At 33.4% G+C, this 16,230-nt stretch overlaps 2 protein-coding genes across 2 annotated transcripts; both read left to right on the plus strand.

Moving 5' to 3' along the window:
• The first annotated feature begins 953 nt into the window (after positions 1 to 953).
• LOC131079865 (probable disease resistance protein At4g33300) lies at positions 954 to 2,934 on the plus strand. Its single transcript, XM_058017906.1, has 3 exons — positions 954 to 1,457; positions 1,537 to 1,748; positions 1,974 to 2,934. The coding sequence occupies exons 1-3, from the start codon at positions 1,132 to 1,134 to the stop codon at positions 2,786 to 2,788; spliced, it is 1,353 nt and encodes a 450-aa protein (XP_057873889.1). The 5' UTR covers positions 954 to 1,131; the 3' UTR covers positions 2,789 to 2,934.
• A 9,149-nt stretch (positions 2,935 to 12,083) lies between these two features.
• Positions 12,084 to 14,424, plus strand: LOC131079862 (probable disease resistance protein At4g33300). Its single transcript, XM_058017902.2, has 3 exons — positions 12,084 to 12,749; positions 12,831 to 13,049; positions 13,311 to 14,424. The coding sequence occupies exons 1-3, from the start codon at positions 12,743 to 12,745 to the stop codon at positions 14,039 to 14,041; spliced, it is 957 nt and encodes a 318-aa protein (XP_057873885.2). The 5' UTR covers positions 12,084 to 12,742; the 3' UTR covers positions 14,042 to 14,424.
• The last annotated feature ends 1,806 nt before the right edge of the window (positions 14,425 to 16,230 follow it).

Consider the following 16,230-nt stretch of genomic DNA (forward strand, 5'->3'; position numbering starts at 1 on the left):
GCAATTGAAAATATAGCTGAACAAAAATCATAATGCAACTATAAATTACTCTATTACTCCTCCCACACTACTGCACAAATTGAACTATGTGTGCCATGCGAGATAAATAGTTTGAAAGACAAGATGGTATCATTAATTTTTGTTATGTTTTTTTTTAAAAAAAAATAAAAAAATTATTGTTATCCATTAAATGAAGACATGCATCTTAAGAAGGTTGTCTCATGAGAAAAAAAATATCAAAGAGTTGAATTATTGTCCTCGGATCCACTTTATAGTGAAAAACAACACAAAGATTGATTTTGATTGTCTCCTTAACCTATTAAATTAAATATATTATTCTATAAGCGTAACCCTTGCACCTTCCACATTTTTTTTATTTTTAAATCAAAAGATGGTCCCACTTAGAAAGTAAAGTTAGGAATGACAACCTGGAAGACCCCAAACGCGGTCATAAAAGGCTCCCCTATGTTCCCATATAAGGAAAACAAGTATTTTCCAAGGCGTGAGATATGAGAAAACTTTCTACGTGCGTGATTCAAACGCAGACATCGCGACTCTGTTACTAATTTGTTCTACCAGTTCAACAGATGTCATTCGGAAATCACTATAAGGTGAAAGGAACGCGACAAGAAAATACGAAACCATTTCTTGGAAAGATCTTGTCAGAAAAGATGCATCTATGCGAATTCATGCGAAAGAGCATATGGAGGAAAGATTCATCTATGCGAATTCATGCGAAAGAACTTGTTCGCATCACGAAGCATTCGCGTTAGTTTCCATGAAGTCTGTAGTGAAATCACAAGGAAGATACATTTTAAGGGTTCACTCGTAGAAATGATGAGAAAGCAGCCTTAGAATTGAATTCCAACAACATTTTTAATGTGAATTTTATCAAACCGTTTGCCACGAGAAAAAGCCTATGCACATTTCTTGGGGTAGACGCTACTGAGAATGCCGATTTCATAGCAAATTCAGTAAGACCGAGTCACTTTGATGTTTGTCGTGTTTATTTCTTCTATTAAATCACACTTCTATTAGCATTCTAAAGGGAAGAAATCTCAGAAAAGAAACACTGTAAGGACAAGGCGCTAAGAATTACGCAATTGAACCTTCTGTAAATACTTCTAACAAATGGTTTCAGTGACTGCAAGCTGTATGCAAGTGGAATCACACAAGGCTTGGAAGAGGGCAACGAATAAGATTTCTAAAAGAAAATACACATCACATTATTACGGAAAAGGGCCATATACTCTACCGCAGATCAATTTTAACTCTTTAGATGATGTACACAAGGAATGTCTCTTAGACTTGGCATTATTTCCCGTAGACAGGAAAATATGTGCTGACGCACTTTTGGACATATGGGTTTATGTTGAGAAGCTACAAAGGCGTGATGCTTTTGCCATCTTATCAGAACTTGCGGACAGAAATCTGTTAAATTTAACTGGCAATCCAAGGTAATTGCCTTTGTTTTATGTATTCGATTTCTTTTAATCGTGTTTTTCAACACCAATCTAACATGTTTTCACTTAACAGAGGAAGTACAGCAATCCCATATGGAAATGCTTCAGAGCTACACATCTCCCAGCGTGATGTAATACGAGATTTGATCTTCTATTTGGGACACGAAGACAATATTCTCCACCGCAAGAGGTTGTTCATAGAAAGGAAAAATGGTAGTTTGCTGGGGAAACACGAGTTGTTCAGAGGTAGAGCATTCGACGCTCAAATTCTCTGCATTCTCACTGGTGAGTTATTCTCTGAAATCCTGACCATTACTTTCATTGTTTATTGTTTATCTCCAATTATAGTTAAGAATTGAATTTCAAAAATGTTTTACTGCATAGAATATGGTTTGCATCAATTTTACAACTAACTTGACTGGGATGTGCACGAATTTCACATATGTAACTAGCAGTGATTATCAGTGCACAATTTTCTTATTGGATTTGCTTTGTAATTGATACATGCAGGCCCTATGGAGGAAAATGACTGGTATGATATGAATTTCCCCGAAACAGAATCTCTGTTGTTACTCTTCACTTCCACAGAATACTGCCTTCCCCCATTTCTCAAAACCATGAAAAAGCTAAAGTTTCTGATGATATCCAATTGCGGTATAGACAAGGCAACAGTTAAAGGTCTAGAGGTCTTATCGTCACTCAATCAGCTTAAGAGTGTCCGCATGGAGAGGTTGATTTCACCCCTTGGTGGAAAACAGGGCATTGAAGCACTGCAGAACATAGAGAAGCTATCTCTGAGCTTATGTGAAGGATTTGAAAATATACCCGCATTCACCAGTTTACAAGATTTAAATCTCGACCACAACAATAATTTGGAGGAGTTGCCACTCGGTATCTGCAATATACCCTCCATTCTGTCCTTTTCTATTACCAACTGCCATCAGCTTCAAAATATACCATATGATCTTGGGAAAATGAGAAATCTAAGAATGTTAAGGTTATCGGCATTACCATGCTTGGAACAGCTCCCTGCTTCAATTGGAAAGCTTGAACAGTTGGAGTATCTAAACATTTCACTATGTGAGATCTTGACAGAGCTTCCAAATGAAATAGGACAACTCAAGAAATTGAGGGAGCTTGATATGAGAGAGTGTTCCAGTTTGACAACGCTACCTTCAACTGTTTGTGAACTATGTTCCTTGAAGCTTGTTACCTGTGATGAGACGATTGGGAAGCAGTGGTTGCGGGCTAAGAACACTTCTATTCTGGATCTTAGTGTTCAAATTGTGGAAGCATACTTTAGTTTGGATTGGCTTGATATCTGACTTCTTTTCTTATCTCTCATCGTGAAGGACAAGAACCGAGGATATTGGCATACTTTGTAAAAGAAAATTATAATTTTTCATGTTGACTGGCACAAATCGATGTAAAGTTTTCTAATATTTCAGCCTATCATTATGATCAATTCTTGTGGCAGTTCAATGCAGTAAAAATTCTTTTCTTGATTGTACATACATAACGAACGTATTCTCTATCCCAATAGATAATCAATAAAAATTTTAAATGGGTGGGACTTGTCCAGACATCAATTAAAATTTGATCTCTGTAAGTTTCTGTGAATGTAAGTTAAATCGGTGTTTTATGTACAGATTCGTCAAATTTTATAATTACAAATTATTTTGTTTAATTTCTCTATTGTAATATTTGTTAGAATAATTAATAATTGAATCATCACATGGTGTTTGTAGGAGCTGTAGATGCACCAATGTTAATTTCCTGCCAAGCAGTCTCAATTAAAAGAGATGTTAGGTTCTAAATTTGTACGAAATTGTTGAGGTTTATTATTTATTTATATAATTTTATTATAATGTCATAAAAGGATTGGGTGTAACTCTACTATTGAAATGTCCAAAACATAAAAAACATCTTGAGAGTTGATTCTTACAGAGAAATAAGTGAAGATAATAATCCTTTATTAACATTTATGAGCTTAGCTCTTTTCTTAGGAAAAATATGATTCAATGTGTCCAAACTTATAAAACTTAGACAATTGACTTTCAAGAGAAATTGGTCATAAATTTCATGGAGGAAATAGCTGTGTGAACACTTAAGTGGGCATTGAGTTTTAAAGTTAAGTAAAATGACATTCAACATTTCATAATAAGAAAAAAAATTCTCTCACTCATTTCTTGAAAAGTAAACCAAAATTGTAAAAGGATTCTAAAATGGAGTTTGTAGAGAAAACTTAACATTTGATCTTAAATCAACTTAATATTCTCCTATTTTAAGAGTGTCGGTAAGTTCAAACATTATGTGTGTTTGCATTTAGAAACATTTTATTGTACTATTAAATTTCTAATATAAATATATAACTAAATTTATTTTTTAATGCATTGAGAGCATATTGTTCATGAAAAATAATATATTGTATTATATAAACAAGCATATTGTTATTTTTTAAATGGTCTATAATTGACATGTTTTTTGTCATATAATTGTTTGTTACATTTAAGTTGGTGTTGTTTAACATCCTCAATAGATAAACGTACGCTTTTATGAAATCTCACCCATTTAGGATTTGTGTGAACATTCGTCATCACAGAGCTAATATATATGGTGTTGCCTTATATTTCATACAAATCCTTATCATCATGTCTCTAAGGGAGTGATTGATCACACATAATTCACTTTTGATGATTTAAATTTCTCCAAAGTGTATTCTAGATTCTTTATTTTTAAAGTTCATACAAAAAGTGAGTAAAGTTAACCCTTTGACAAGGTTAAAGAATCAAAGAAAAAGATAGTGATTAATTTATCATATGTTACTATCATCTAAGCTGTGTTTAACATCTTAAAGAAAGGATTTAATTTTAAACTATTACACATTATTACACCCCAAAATAAATCAAGCAATCAAGCAAAACACTACATTGGTAAGTTAATTTGCATAAGAAAATAAGCTAGACTATGCTATATAACTCAAATATACCAAAGTACCTAAGTGTTATACACCCAAAAAAAGAGCAAAAGGTAAAATGTTCAAAAGAAAAGTTTAGAAAATAGATGTAGCACCACAAAATATGATAGTGATAACTATTGTATAAGTTACCTATTGGTATTTGCCATATACCATCCTCTCTCATATGGTCCCTTATATGAATTACCTCTTGTTAAAATTTCCATATCATATACACTCTCACACAGTCTATTCTATAATTGTCATCTACTTTAGAAAGCAACCTATGGTCTTATAAATATGATCTATCTAAGAATGTTAAGGCTGTCAGCCTCAAAAGAGCTTGTGTCATCAATTGAAAAGGTGAAATAGTTGGAGTTTATCTAGACTTTTCAGTATGCCCTTGTGACATTATCCTTACTCACTTAATACATGTCTCTCTTCTCATCTTTGAATGTTTTTCCTTTGACAAAATTCATACATTCTATTGTGCTTTCATGGGCATCTATCACATATTCAAGAGATCTCATTACAACAAAAGTAGGGAGGATATTATCAAATATTATCAATCCAATATTCTATTCCTCCCAATTTTATTCTCTTCAAAGTCCCCAAAATAATTTCCACAAAATGATTTTATTCTTACCCTTCCCCCTCAATATTCCACAAGATTATATTGTTTGGTCAATTTTTGTCCAACTTATAGATAACATATGGGGATGAGATTCCACCATAATGGTGTACTGGAAGGAACCCATTCCCCCATCTCTTTACTAGATTCTCATGCCAACACCTTCCTCCCTAATTATAATTCCATAATCGGTCATGCCCCAGCCTAAGATCATGCCTATAATAAATATCAAACCTTAGTATTAAATATCAAACCTTAGGTGGCTGAATATAAGAGATTTGACCCCAATATGAGAGAAAATAAAGTATATCAAACCCTAGGTGAATGGGAATGGAGATTTGGCCCCAAAAGATGAATAAATAAAATTTCATCATGTTGATTTAGAAGAGGGTGGAATAAGATTCAGGAACTGACTAAGGAAAATATATATATTTAAATTATGTTGATGTCTTAATAAGGCCAACTTTTGGTGAAGAATTTCTCCCCTTGAAAGAGTTATATATAGAAGATAAGAAGGAAAAATAACGGAACAACTAGGAAATGAGATTTTATTAAATTTAAGTAGAAGCTACAAACCAACAAATGAAATAAAAATAATGAAATTTTGAGATCTGATTAGAGAGAGAGTAATAGTTTGATCTAAAAGGTAAGATACTTTTGGTCTACAAGAAGTAATCATAAAATCATATGAAGATGAATAAAAGTATCTGCAATGATCAATAAAATGAAACACAAATACAAATTAGAGTAAAGCTCCTTGTTGAGTAGTGAGTGCAAACTAGGTCAGGACTATAATAATCTAGACCCGAAATTATTATATAAAATGGAGAATAGCATTAATAATTATCTTTGTGGTATGCCTAATTTTTATAACCTATGTCCTATCAGATAGCAATTACTATATCATCATGTGTCTCTGGCATATCAGACCTCATTTTCGGATTAGTCGAATCTACAGTAAAAGGCTCATTCGCAAACATCTAATCGTTGTGTGTGTGTGTGTGTGTGTGTGTGTGTGTGTGTGTGTGTGTGTGTGTGTGTGTGTGTGTGTGTGTGTGTGTGTGTGTGCGTGTGTGTGTGTGCGTGTGTGTGTGTGTGTGTGTGAAATGCAAGTGCTTGAACATGAATCGTGTGTGTGTGTGTGTGTGTGTGTGTGTGTGTGTGTGTGTGTGTGTGTGTGTGTGCGTGTGGGTGTGTGTGTGTGAAATGCAAGTGCTTGAACATGAATCGTTGTGTGTGTGTGTGTGTGTGTGTGTGTGTGTGTGTGTGTGTGTGTGTGTGTGTGTGTGTGTGTGTGTGTGTGTGTGTGTGTGTGTGTGTGTGTGTGTGAAATGCAAGTGCTTGAACATAAATCAATTTGTAACCTCACGAGAAATCATATAAGGGAAGGAGGTGTAAGGAAGGGGAGTAGTTATAAAATTGCCATATAGGTCTTGATACCTCTGAGTGGATGTCCTATGTGCCTGCCACTAAGGCAAAGAGGGTGAGTGTATGCTCTTGGACTTAGATAGGTAGATTAAAAGGCCCCCTATTTCAATCTCCTTTCCCATCTCTATAAGGATTTACTATTGACTTAAATGGATTAGGCATGAATAACAAAAGAAGATACAAGCACTTCACTAGGTAGACCACCCCCAGTGGATGTCCAATGTGCTTGCAACTGTGGCCAAGAGGGTGAGTGTCCTCTCTTGGGCTTAGTGTGGGGATGGCTTTAGGTAGACCTATCATGGTTCCTCCTCCTAACTCTATTGAGATTGAATACTAGTTAGTAATATAGATATGGTCTATCTTATTGAATTGAGGTAATTACATATTCTCATCAAACCCTAATCATTAAAAATTATATATGTATATATCATTGGTTGTAGTTGCAGAATTTCATCAAGTTTTATCTTGTTAAAGGGGAGGTTTACTTGGTTAAGATATGTCTCTAACCATATCCCATCTCTTTCTTTTATTAAAATTATAATTCTAGGGAAATTTTTAGGGTAAATCTAGAATGAGACATTACATAATCTTTTATCAATGTCAATACCACTAACATCCTATCTATCCTCTTCTCTTGAATGACCCTTATTTTTTAAATTTATTTATTTATTTTCTTCCATATTCATCCATTGTGGAAGTGGTTGATATGGATGATGTGACACTATTGTCCACCAAGCATGAGAAAATTAATTCCTAAAGGGATATCTATATTTTATAAGTGATAGTATTGTTTCTCTCTTTATTACACAATATAAGGTTATTATTTAGATCTATGGTAAGGTGCTACAACTATTTAGGGTTTCTTTCATAACGTTTTTGGTTTATAATATACATTTTGGTATGCATGGGAAAATTTCACCTGAAAGCATGACCATATAGATTTTTTATGTATTGTTTGCATTTTTTATTTTCTGAAGATATCATCCATTTTTAGATCTGTCATCTATTTATATTATTTTTGTTCTTGTTGTTTTATATTATTCTTGTTCTTGTTGTTTAGTATTATTCTTTTCTTAGCAATATATCTCTAATTTTTATCTATTGTAGGGAGAAAAAATTAATTATTTCATAGTGATTATTCTACTTATTTAGATCACAAAACTATGTATTCCAATGACTTTGAGTACAACTCATTTCAAAAAGCCTTATCCACCATAACTACATGTTAAAAAAAATCCTAACATATTTCTTCACCTATACCCTAGGGTTGTTTAAGATATCACCACTTCCTTATTTGGTGTATTCCTCATCTTTTAGAGATTTTAATCCACCTATTACTTGGAATATTACTTATTCACTAGAAAGCTTAACAATGTTGTCATCCCTAGATCTTTTTTAAGAGTACTGTTAAACCATGTGTAAATGTATTCATGGATCCATAATTAATTTCAAGAAGGCTACATATTCCTCTATTTCTCCTTTCTCTTCTCATTATGTGAAGCTTAGGATTAGTTTCTCACTATTCATATAGAATCTTTTATTGTTTCATCAATACCTTCATACCATTTCACCAACTAGGAATTAATATATTATATTCATTTGGGTTTAGATCATATAGTAGTCCAAAAAATAATAAGTATATTTTCTATGCTACTTTACTACTAAGAACCCACTTTCATGGCTTGATCAAGTCACTTAACTACCAATCATAGTAAGTATTGTTACTAAATTTAATATCTTGTTTGGTGTTATCTATTATAAATTATATTTTCATATCACTAATAATTGCATGATGGGACAACAAACTATTAATATATTATAAATTTATTATTTTCATTTATGTCTATTTTAGCTCATCTCTTTATGCTTTCATCTTGATAATGTTGCGTTCCTTGGATCATTTTTTTTTTGTTTCCTAATTTTGTAAGTTTTTTTACTTTAGATCTTTCATCTATTATAAAACTATTCTTTTCCTCCCATCAATAGGCCCTCAAAAGTAATTATCTTCAAAGGAGATTACTTCACATCTTTTGGATGTTATTCTACATCACCACTAAATAGCCTAGTAAATCAACGGTACTATATAAATCAATTCTTTATTTTTCTCCCATGAGTAGATTTGCTCATATCAACCCAAAATTTAAATAATTTTCCTTTATGGTGCTTTCCCATTCAACATCCATGGACTATCTAAGATATTTTATCCATTCATGTTTGGGCACAAATGAGGGGTATCCTCTTTTCCAACTATAATTTCCTCCCCACTCAAGAAAATCCCTTTGATAAAAGGAGTAATTGAGAGAAGATGTGTCCATCTCCATATTTCATTGATTAACTACCTTGTCCCTCTATCATTTACATGAGATGTGATGATAATAAACATTATGTGATAGAGCCCTTGATATTAAATCAATCAACTCTATCTATGTAGTTATATTGAAAAAAGAGTTTGAAATGAGACAAGCTAAGAACATAGGCAATCATTCATAAATAACTAAATAAAATTAGTATTATTTTTTATTGTGTAAGGCCTAATCTATTCTCTTAATATTGCACTCTATTATACTCTTTGGCCTGAAATTTTATGTGTGTGTTCTTGAGACTCTTTCCCACTTACTATTTTCTAAATCTACATAAATGTTTCCTAGAAAAATCATCTCTATGACCTAGATGTTTCTATAATCAATTGAGAGTATCAAGGGATAATTATAAGCATCTATAAAATTCAATTTTCTAAATTCTTATTTTTGATTGGTTGATTATCATAGTAATTGTAAAACCTTCTCAATGTCTTTAGAAATCTCTTTTCAAAATATACCATCTTATTTCTTTGAATATTATTGATTATTAAATTAGATTTGGCTCTAAAAAATTTTATTCATTGTTGTATTAAAACTAAATCAAATTTTAAATATATTGATGGGATTTAACACATAGTGTTGTCTATCTATTTCATATTTATAAGAGTATTTTCATGTTTATTTTTAATAAACTATATTTTCAATGGACTAAAGCACAAGTGTACTCTTTAGTTAAACTATTCTATTTTATTAAATTGTTCTCTTTTCTTAAGTAATATACTTATAAGGATATACCTAGTTACAATATTCAAAAATATTGGTTAACTGTTTTTGGAGCTAGTGTCTAATATACCTTCAAAGAGTTATGCATGATGGTTTGCTTGGTTGCACTTGAGGTAAGAAAATAATAAGGGGATTAATATTAGGGGATATGATTTCTTACATATTTCGTTGCATGTGTATCTTGTTTTCAATATTCTATAAAATAAATAATTAGTTCTCAAGAGTACTAAGATATGATAAGAGGTATTTAGTGACAAACAAATGGGAATTTATTATACAATAAGTATGGCTAATCTACTTGAACAAGTCTATTATTATATCTCTTCAATTATACTATTAAGATCTATAGGAATATACTCATTCATATTATAATACCAAAAGTGTAAATGAGTGGCTCATGTTCTTGTTCATTTTCTCATAATTGCCCACAAGTGCATCATGAGTCAAACATTATTATTAACTAATATAAATCTATGTGTCTAGGTCTAAAGTTTGTTCTCTAGGATTGGGGGGAAAACATCACCATTAACAAGTTGGCAATTTCTACCTAAGAGAGAAATTCCTTTGACCTGTCTTTGTGATATAACAATAGTAATTGGATATCTAAAGAAATTTAGTAGCCAACACATAAAATGATGTTAGGAAATTATTTGCAAATATATTTAAAGGGACTAAATTATTAATATTGAATGCTACTAAGAATGAGGAAAATAAAAGCAATAGTAAATAATATCTTAAGTAACTATAGACAATTGTGTCGGATGCATATCATCCTAAGAATGGAAAAACTTAAGGGCTATCTAATTCTATCATAATATTTTTCAAATTTAATTTTGATAAAGATCGCTTGTTAATTGAATTTCCCAACCCATTCCATAACTTCCCATACAATATTAACATTCTCACTTATAAATTTTAATTTTTTGAATTGTTTTTACTATGCGAATAACCAATGGCAGAATATGTCTAACACCAAGAATAAGGGCCTCTACAATGATCTTACAAAAAAAATAAAAATCAATGGAGTGATTATTGTTTGATTGTATATTAGCTTAAGCGTTTCAACTTTAGGTGTAATTCAATATTTTACTATTCATAAGAAACCTTTTCATTAACTATGTTAGTAGCATTATAATAGAGATCCACTTTAGGAAGGATTTTTTAATAAGGCATGAGCCAAGTGAAAGAGACATAATAAGGGACTATGTCCGAGCATTGTTTGAAATCGTCCTCATGATCTTGTGAAGGGTCTTAAGACTTGAGCATAATTTATAGTGTTGACTCAAGCCTTTAAAATTTTAAAAATATCTCAAATGTGTTTATCTATTTGTTTATAGATTTTATTTCTTGATCTAAGTTGTGTGACTAGAAAGATTGGAAGAACTCCTTCAAATATTGGTTGCCAACCCTTAACAATGATTTTGAATTTGATATGATCTCCTCTAGCTATATGCAAATCCACAACATGCTCTTAGTAGCATAATTCAGCCACATAATGTTGTTAAAAAAATTGGAAGCACATCAATCCAAGGTAAATGGAGAACTAATTGAGCTCCAATGAAATGGTCACATAGGACTTGTGGTGTATCTTAGCTTATCAATGGCTATAGATAATAAAAGAAATGTCTAGTGCAAGTTGTGACATCAAACCACCATACAATCCAACCCATGCCACCTTGGAGTCACTTGACACAAGGTTCTAAAAATGGTGTACATCAACAAGTGTGGGCTTGCAAGAAGAGAAAACACTTGCAAATAGTATTTTTCTTAAGTAATGAGGTTTAATAACTTTCTTGGAGAGATAAGTATAATCTAATAGGGCTACCACCACTTGGCTTACATTATCATTAGTATTGGCTTGAAAATATCTTGTAGATGTCAAGGCTTTAGTAATTCCACTATTATCATGTCTTATATTAAGAACATTAATTTAAAGACCCGTTATTCAAACCATTATAACCAATGCTAATGATTATCTCGCATTATAACTAAAAGACACTTTCTAATTTTATACATCAAAAATAAATTCTAAAATAAGTATTCGATAAACCTACATATAATGCTTCCTTAAATATAATAGATATCACCATTTCATAATTAAAAACGAAAATAGAATAGTTTTTTTGAAGGTAGTGTAAGTGTAGCTTAAATACTTTATTGAAAAAATAAAATAAAAGATTGTCCCATCAAAAGTAAGCTTACGCAATGATAACTTATAAAACCCCAAGCGCGGTCATAAAAGGCTCCTCTATGTTTTTATATGACGGAAGAATATTTTCTGTGTTAAGGTAAAACAGAACGCGCCAAAAGTCAGCTTCCTATGTGCGTGAATGGTAGCAAACCCGAACTTTCCTACTAATTTGTTCAACCAGTTTAACTCAGGTCCTTCTGAAAACACATTTAAGATGAAAGGAATGCAACGAGTCAATACGAAATCATTTCGAAGAAACATGTTTTGCACATTCATGCGAAAGGGAGTATGAAAGAAAGGAAATGATCTCTTACGCACATTCATGCGAGGAACGAGGAAAAATCTCTTACACATTCCTGCGAAAGAGAGTATGAAAGGCAATAAACGCAGACTCGTTCGCCTATACGCTGAGAATGCAGGTTCCTTTGCAACTTCAATAAAACCGAGTCGTTTGATATTTGCTGGTGCTTATTTCTTATATAAAGAAGGCAATTATATTTGCAAAGAGAAGAAATCACAGATAAGAAACTTTGTAAGGACAAGGAGCTGAGGATTACGCAAGACTAAGTTTCAAATTGGAAAGAAATTGACTGTTTTTTAATATTTCAACAATGGTTTCGATGATTGCAAACTGTGTGCATGGGGAATCGCACAAGGCTTGGATGAGGGCAACGAACAAGATTTGTAAAAGAAAATATAGATCAGATAATCACAGAAAAGGGTTATATAGATTGCCGCAGATCAGTACTGACTCCTTAACAGATGTACTTTGTCAGCATCTGCAATATGCCCTCCAATTTGGCAGTATTGACTCCTTAGATGACGTACTCAAGGAATGTTTCTTAGACTTGGGGTTATTTCCCGCAGACAAGAAAATATGTGCTGATGCACTTTTGGATATTTGGGTTTATGTTCGAAAGCTACCAAGGCATAATGCTTCTGCCATCTTACCAGAACTCGCAAGAAGAAATCTGCTAAATTTAACTAGCAATGCGAGGTAATTGCCTTTGCGTTTGTATATTGAATTTATTTTAATCACGTTTTTCAACACTAAGCTGACATGCTTTCACTTTAACAGAGAAAGTACAACAATCCAATATGGAAATGCTTCAGAGGTATACTTTTCCCAGCATGATGGAACGCGAGATTTGGCCTTGTATTTTGGGCACCTTGACAATATACTACACCGCATTCCGCAAGAGGTTGGTCATAGAAAGGAAGGACTTTTGTTCGTTAGAGAAATGGGAGTTGCTCAGAGACAGAGCATTTGACACTCAAATTCTCTCCATTCTCACCGGTGAGTTATTCAAAAACTTGTACACGTCCATTTTACTCCAGAAAAATATTTCTTTGTCATTCTAATCATTCTTTTTCATGTTCATTGCTGATGTCCATAGTAAAGCATTGAATTTGAAAATGATTTTCTGACTAGAATGCGGTCTACATCACTTTTCTAAGTAACTTGGCCGGCATGTGCATGAATTTCACATACATAACTAGTAGTCATTATTAAAGCACAATTTTCTAATTTGATTTGCTTTGTAATCAACACATGCAGGCCCTATAGACGAAAATGACTGGTATGATATGAATTTCCCTGAAACAGAGGCTCTGTTTTTATTCTTTTCTTCAACAGAATACTTTCTTCCCCAATTTCTGAAATCGATGAAGAAACTGAAGTTTCTGATGATATACAATTGCGGTACAAACAAGGCAATAGTGAAAGGTCTAGATGTCTTATCATCACTCACTCAACTCAAGAGTGTCCGCTTGGAGAGGTTGATTTTACCCTTTGCTGAAGAACAGGGCATTGAAGAACTGCAGAACGTAGAGAAGCTATCTTTGAGCTTATGTGAAGGATTTGAAAATATATCCACATTCACCAAGGTACAAGATTTTAACCTGGACCACAGCAATGATTCGGAGTTACCTTTTGGTATCTGCAATATGCCCTCTACTCTGTCATGCTCTATTACCAACTGCCATCAGCTTCAAATTTTACCATATGATTTTGGAAATATGAGCAATCTGAGAATGTTGAGATTATCGGCATTACCACGCCTGGAACAGCTTCCTGTGTCAATTGGGAAACTTGTACGGTTGGAATATTTAGACATTTCACTATGCGAGGGCTTGAAAGAACTTCCAAAGGAAATAGGCCAGCTCAAGAAATTGAGGGAGCTTGATATGAGAGAATGTACTCGTTTGATGGCGCTACCTTCAACTGTTTGTGAACTAAGTTCCCTGAAGCTTGTTACCTGTGATGAGACGATAGGGAAGCAATGGTAGCGAGCCAAGAACATTTCTATTCTTGAGCTTAGAGTTCAATTTGTGGAAGCACGCTTTAGTTTGGATTGGCTTGATGATTGACTTCTTTTATTATATCTTATCTTGAAGAAAACGTTCCAAGGATCTTGACATCCTTTGTAAAGTTTTCATTATTTGTTTCCATGTTCATTGGCACAAATCAATACAAGGTCCTCTAGATTTTCAGCCAATGATCAAGTTTTATGGCGGTTCAGTACAGTATACGTTCTTCAATGCATTGTACATGCATAACAAACGTATTCTAATAAGTTTGTAATGGGTTCGCATAACAATTAAATTTATCTGCGTATCTTCTCTGAAAGTATATTAAATTAATCCAATGCTTATAAGTTTTCAATTTTCTACTGTGCCGTATGTACAAATCTGTCAAAACTTACAATTAGAAATTAGGTTTTTTACTTTGCCTAATAGGATAAATATGGTGGATATAGTCCACCGGAATTCAGTATCCTCGCGCTGGAACTATCACGTCGTATTTATTTCATGCGGAATTTTCATGCCGATTTGTGGTAATTTCTAAACATAACTGTGTCCCTGCAAACCGACTTCCTTAACCGATATGCTCCACAACCTGCGATCTCATCGCTGGAGGAGTTTTAGTATTATCAACAAGGGCAGTTCCCACAACAACAATGAAATCGAATTGAGTTTTTACAGAGCGACAGTGGAGTTGCTTACCCTGTTCAAAGGTTTGCACATACTCCTACAACTGTGGCCATGGCGGTATAGTCCCAATCAAAGCCTTCCTTTTTCATGTACCCAAAGAGTTCATTTTCCATGTATCCAAAGAGTTCTAGAGCCTCTTCATACAACCCGCCTCAGGTATATCCTGTAATCATAGAATTCCATGAAACTAAATTTCGGTTAGCCATTCTGTCAATGATTGCATTCCCCACAAAAAAATTGGATTGGCATCCAATTCTTACAATGTAAGCAAGAAACTGATTTCCTACCTCTAGAGCTTCTACACATGAGCAAGCCTTTAAAATGCTTGAAAAGCTGATTTCCTACCTCTAAAGCCTTCTACACATGAGCAAATCTTTAAAATGCCTCGTCTGAACATATGATGCAGTCATTGAAGCCCGTGAGAAAGTATTTCTTTAAGACTTTTTGTCGAACACTTGGCATACACCTGTCGAACTTCCACATTTGGTATAAACATTAATAAGGCTCTTTTGAGCAAATACTTCCTGGTTATGTCCAGTTTTGATCATGTCGGAATTGACAATTTTCCATCTTCTTACAATACAGTATAATATGCGTAGAATCTGCCAGCATGCTTCCTTGGTTTATAAAAGTTTGCAGTTCATTATGTTTTTGGTGTTTACAAGAGCTTCAAAAATTCAATAATTCCTTTCTTTTCAAACTGTACAGCTAACCTAGCATTACAAACATTGCAATTCAATAATTATGAGCTTCTGATAATGTGCTGGTGCAAATGGTTTCCCAATGAATTTAATATCCTACGAGAAAATGTTTTGAACATGAAATTAATATGAGCTGTTTTTTAATTGTTCCCTATATGTTGCGTTTCAGGGGTAACGATTAGGAGCCCTGCAAACAACCAATTCTAGGAATTCTTTTTAGAGCTCAATAGGAGATCATAATAAGATCATGACAGCATTTCCAGACACAAGTAGGTGTTTTGTACAGAGTAGAGTGGAGATTTGTCTGAGATGTATATAGGTGGAATTTATGAGAACAGGGGCCGTGAGATGTTGAGGAGCTTGATACCTATGGCCAATGTTACCCAGATATACTTGAGGGCATCTAGATCGACTTCTCTCACAGATGTATTGAAGGCTGAAGAGTATGAAGATGGTGTTCTTACCAGTGTTGTTCAAAAGAAGAAAGTACTTGATTTTGGCTTTTGTTTTTCCTTAATTTGGTTTTTTACATGATGTTGAAAGAATTTCTTCTTGAGGGTGCTGCAGGGAGCGGTTGAGAATAGTCTACTGAAGAAGGCCAAAGTGATGAAAAGGATTGATTTGGAAGAATTTAGCATCCCATTGAAGCAAAGTGAATTCAAGAGTGACTTCTAATATGTTTCTCTGCTCCAGTGGGCTTGACATTGAGCATTCAATTTCTTTCTCTGCTACACAGTGCCAAGGCATCATAGCAATACTGCTTGATTGAGTTTGCTTAATCTG

This window comes from Cryptomeria japonica, chromosome 4, assembly GCF_030272615.1.
Source record: "Cryptomeria japonica chromosome 4, Sugi_1.0, whole genome shotgun sequence".
Classification (NCBI taxonomy): domain Eukaryota; kingdom Viridiplantae; phylum Streptophyta; class Pinopsida; order Cupressales; family Cupressaceae; genus Cryptomeria; species Cryptomeria japonica.

Bases quoted from the DNA above. Each gene is read 5' to 3' on its own strand.
- LOC131079862 (XM_058017902.2), top strand. The intron at 13,050-13,310 runs GTGAGTTATTCA...CAACACATGCAG, and splicing joins AATTCTCTCCATTCTCACCG to GCCCTATAGACGAAAATGAC.
- LOC131079865 (XM_058017906.1), top strand. From the start codon at position 1,132: ATGGTTTCAGTGACTGCAAGCTGTATGCAAGTGGAATCACACAAGGCT. The intron at 1,458-1,536 runs GTAATTGCCTTT...TTCACTTAACAG, and splicing joins AATTTAACTGGCAATCCAAG to AGGAAGTACAGCAATCCCAT. The intron at 1,749-1,973 runs GTGAGTTATTCT...TGATACATGCAG, and splicing joins AATTCTCTGCATTCTCACTG to GCCCTATGGAGGAAAATGAC.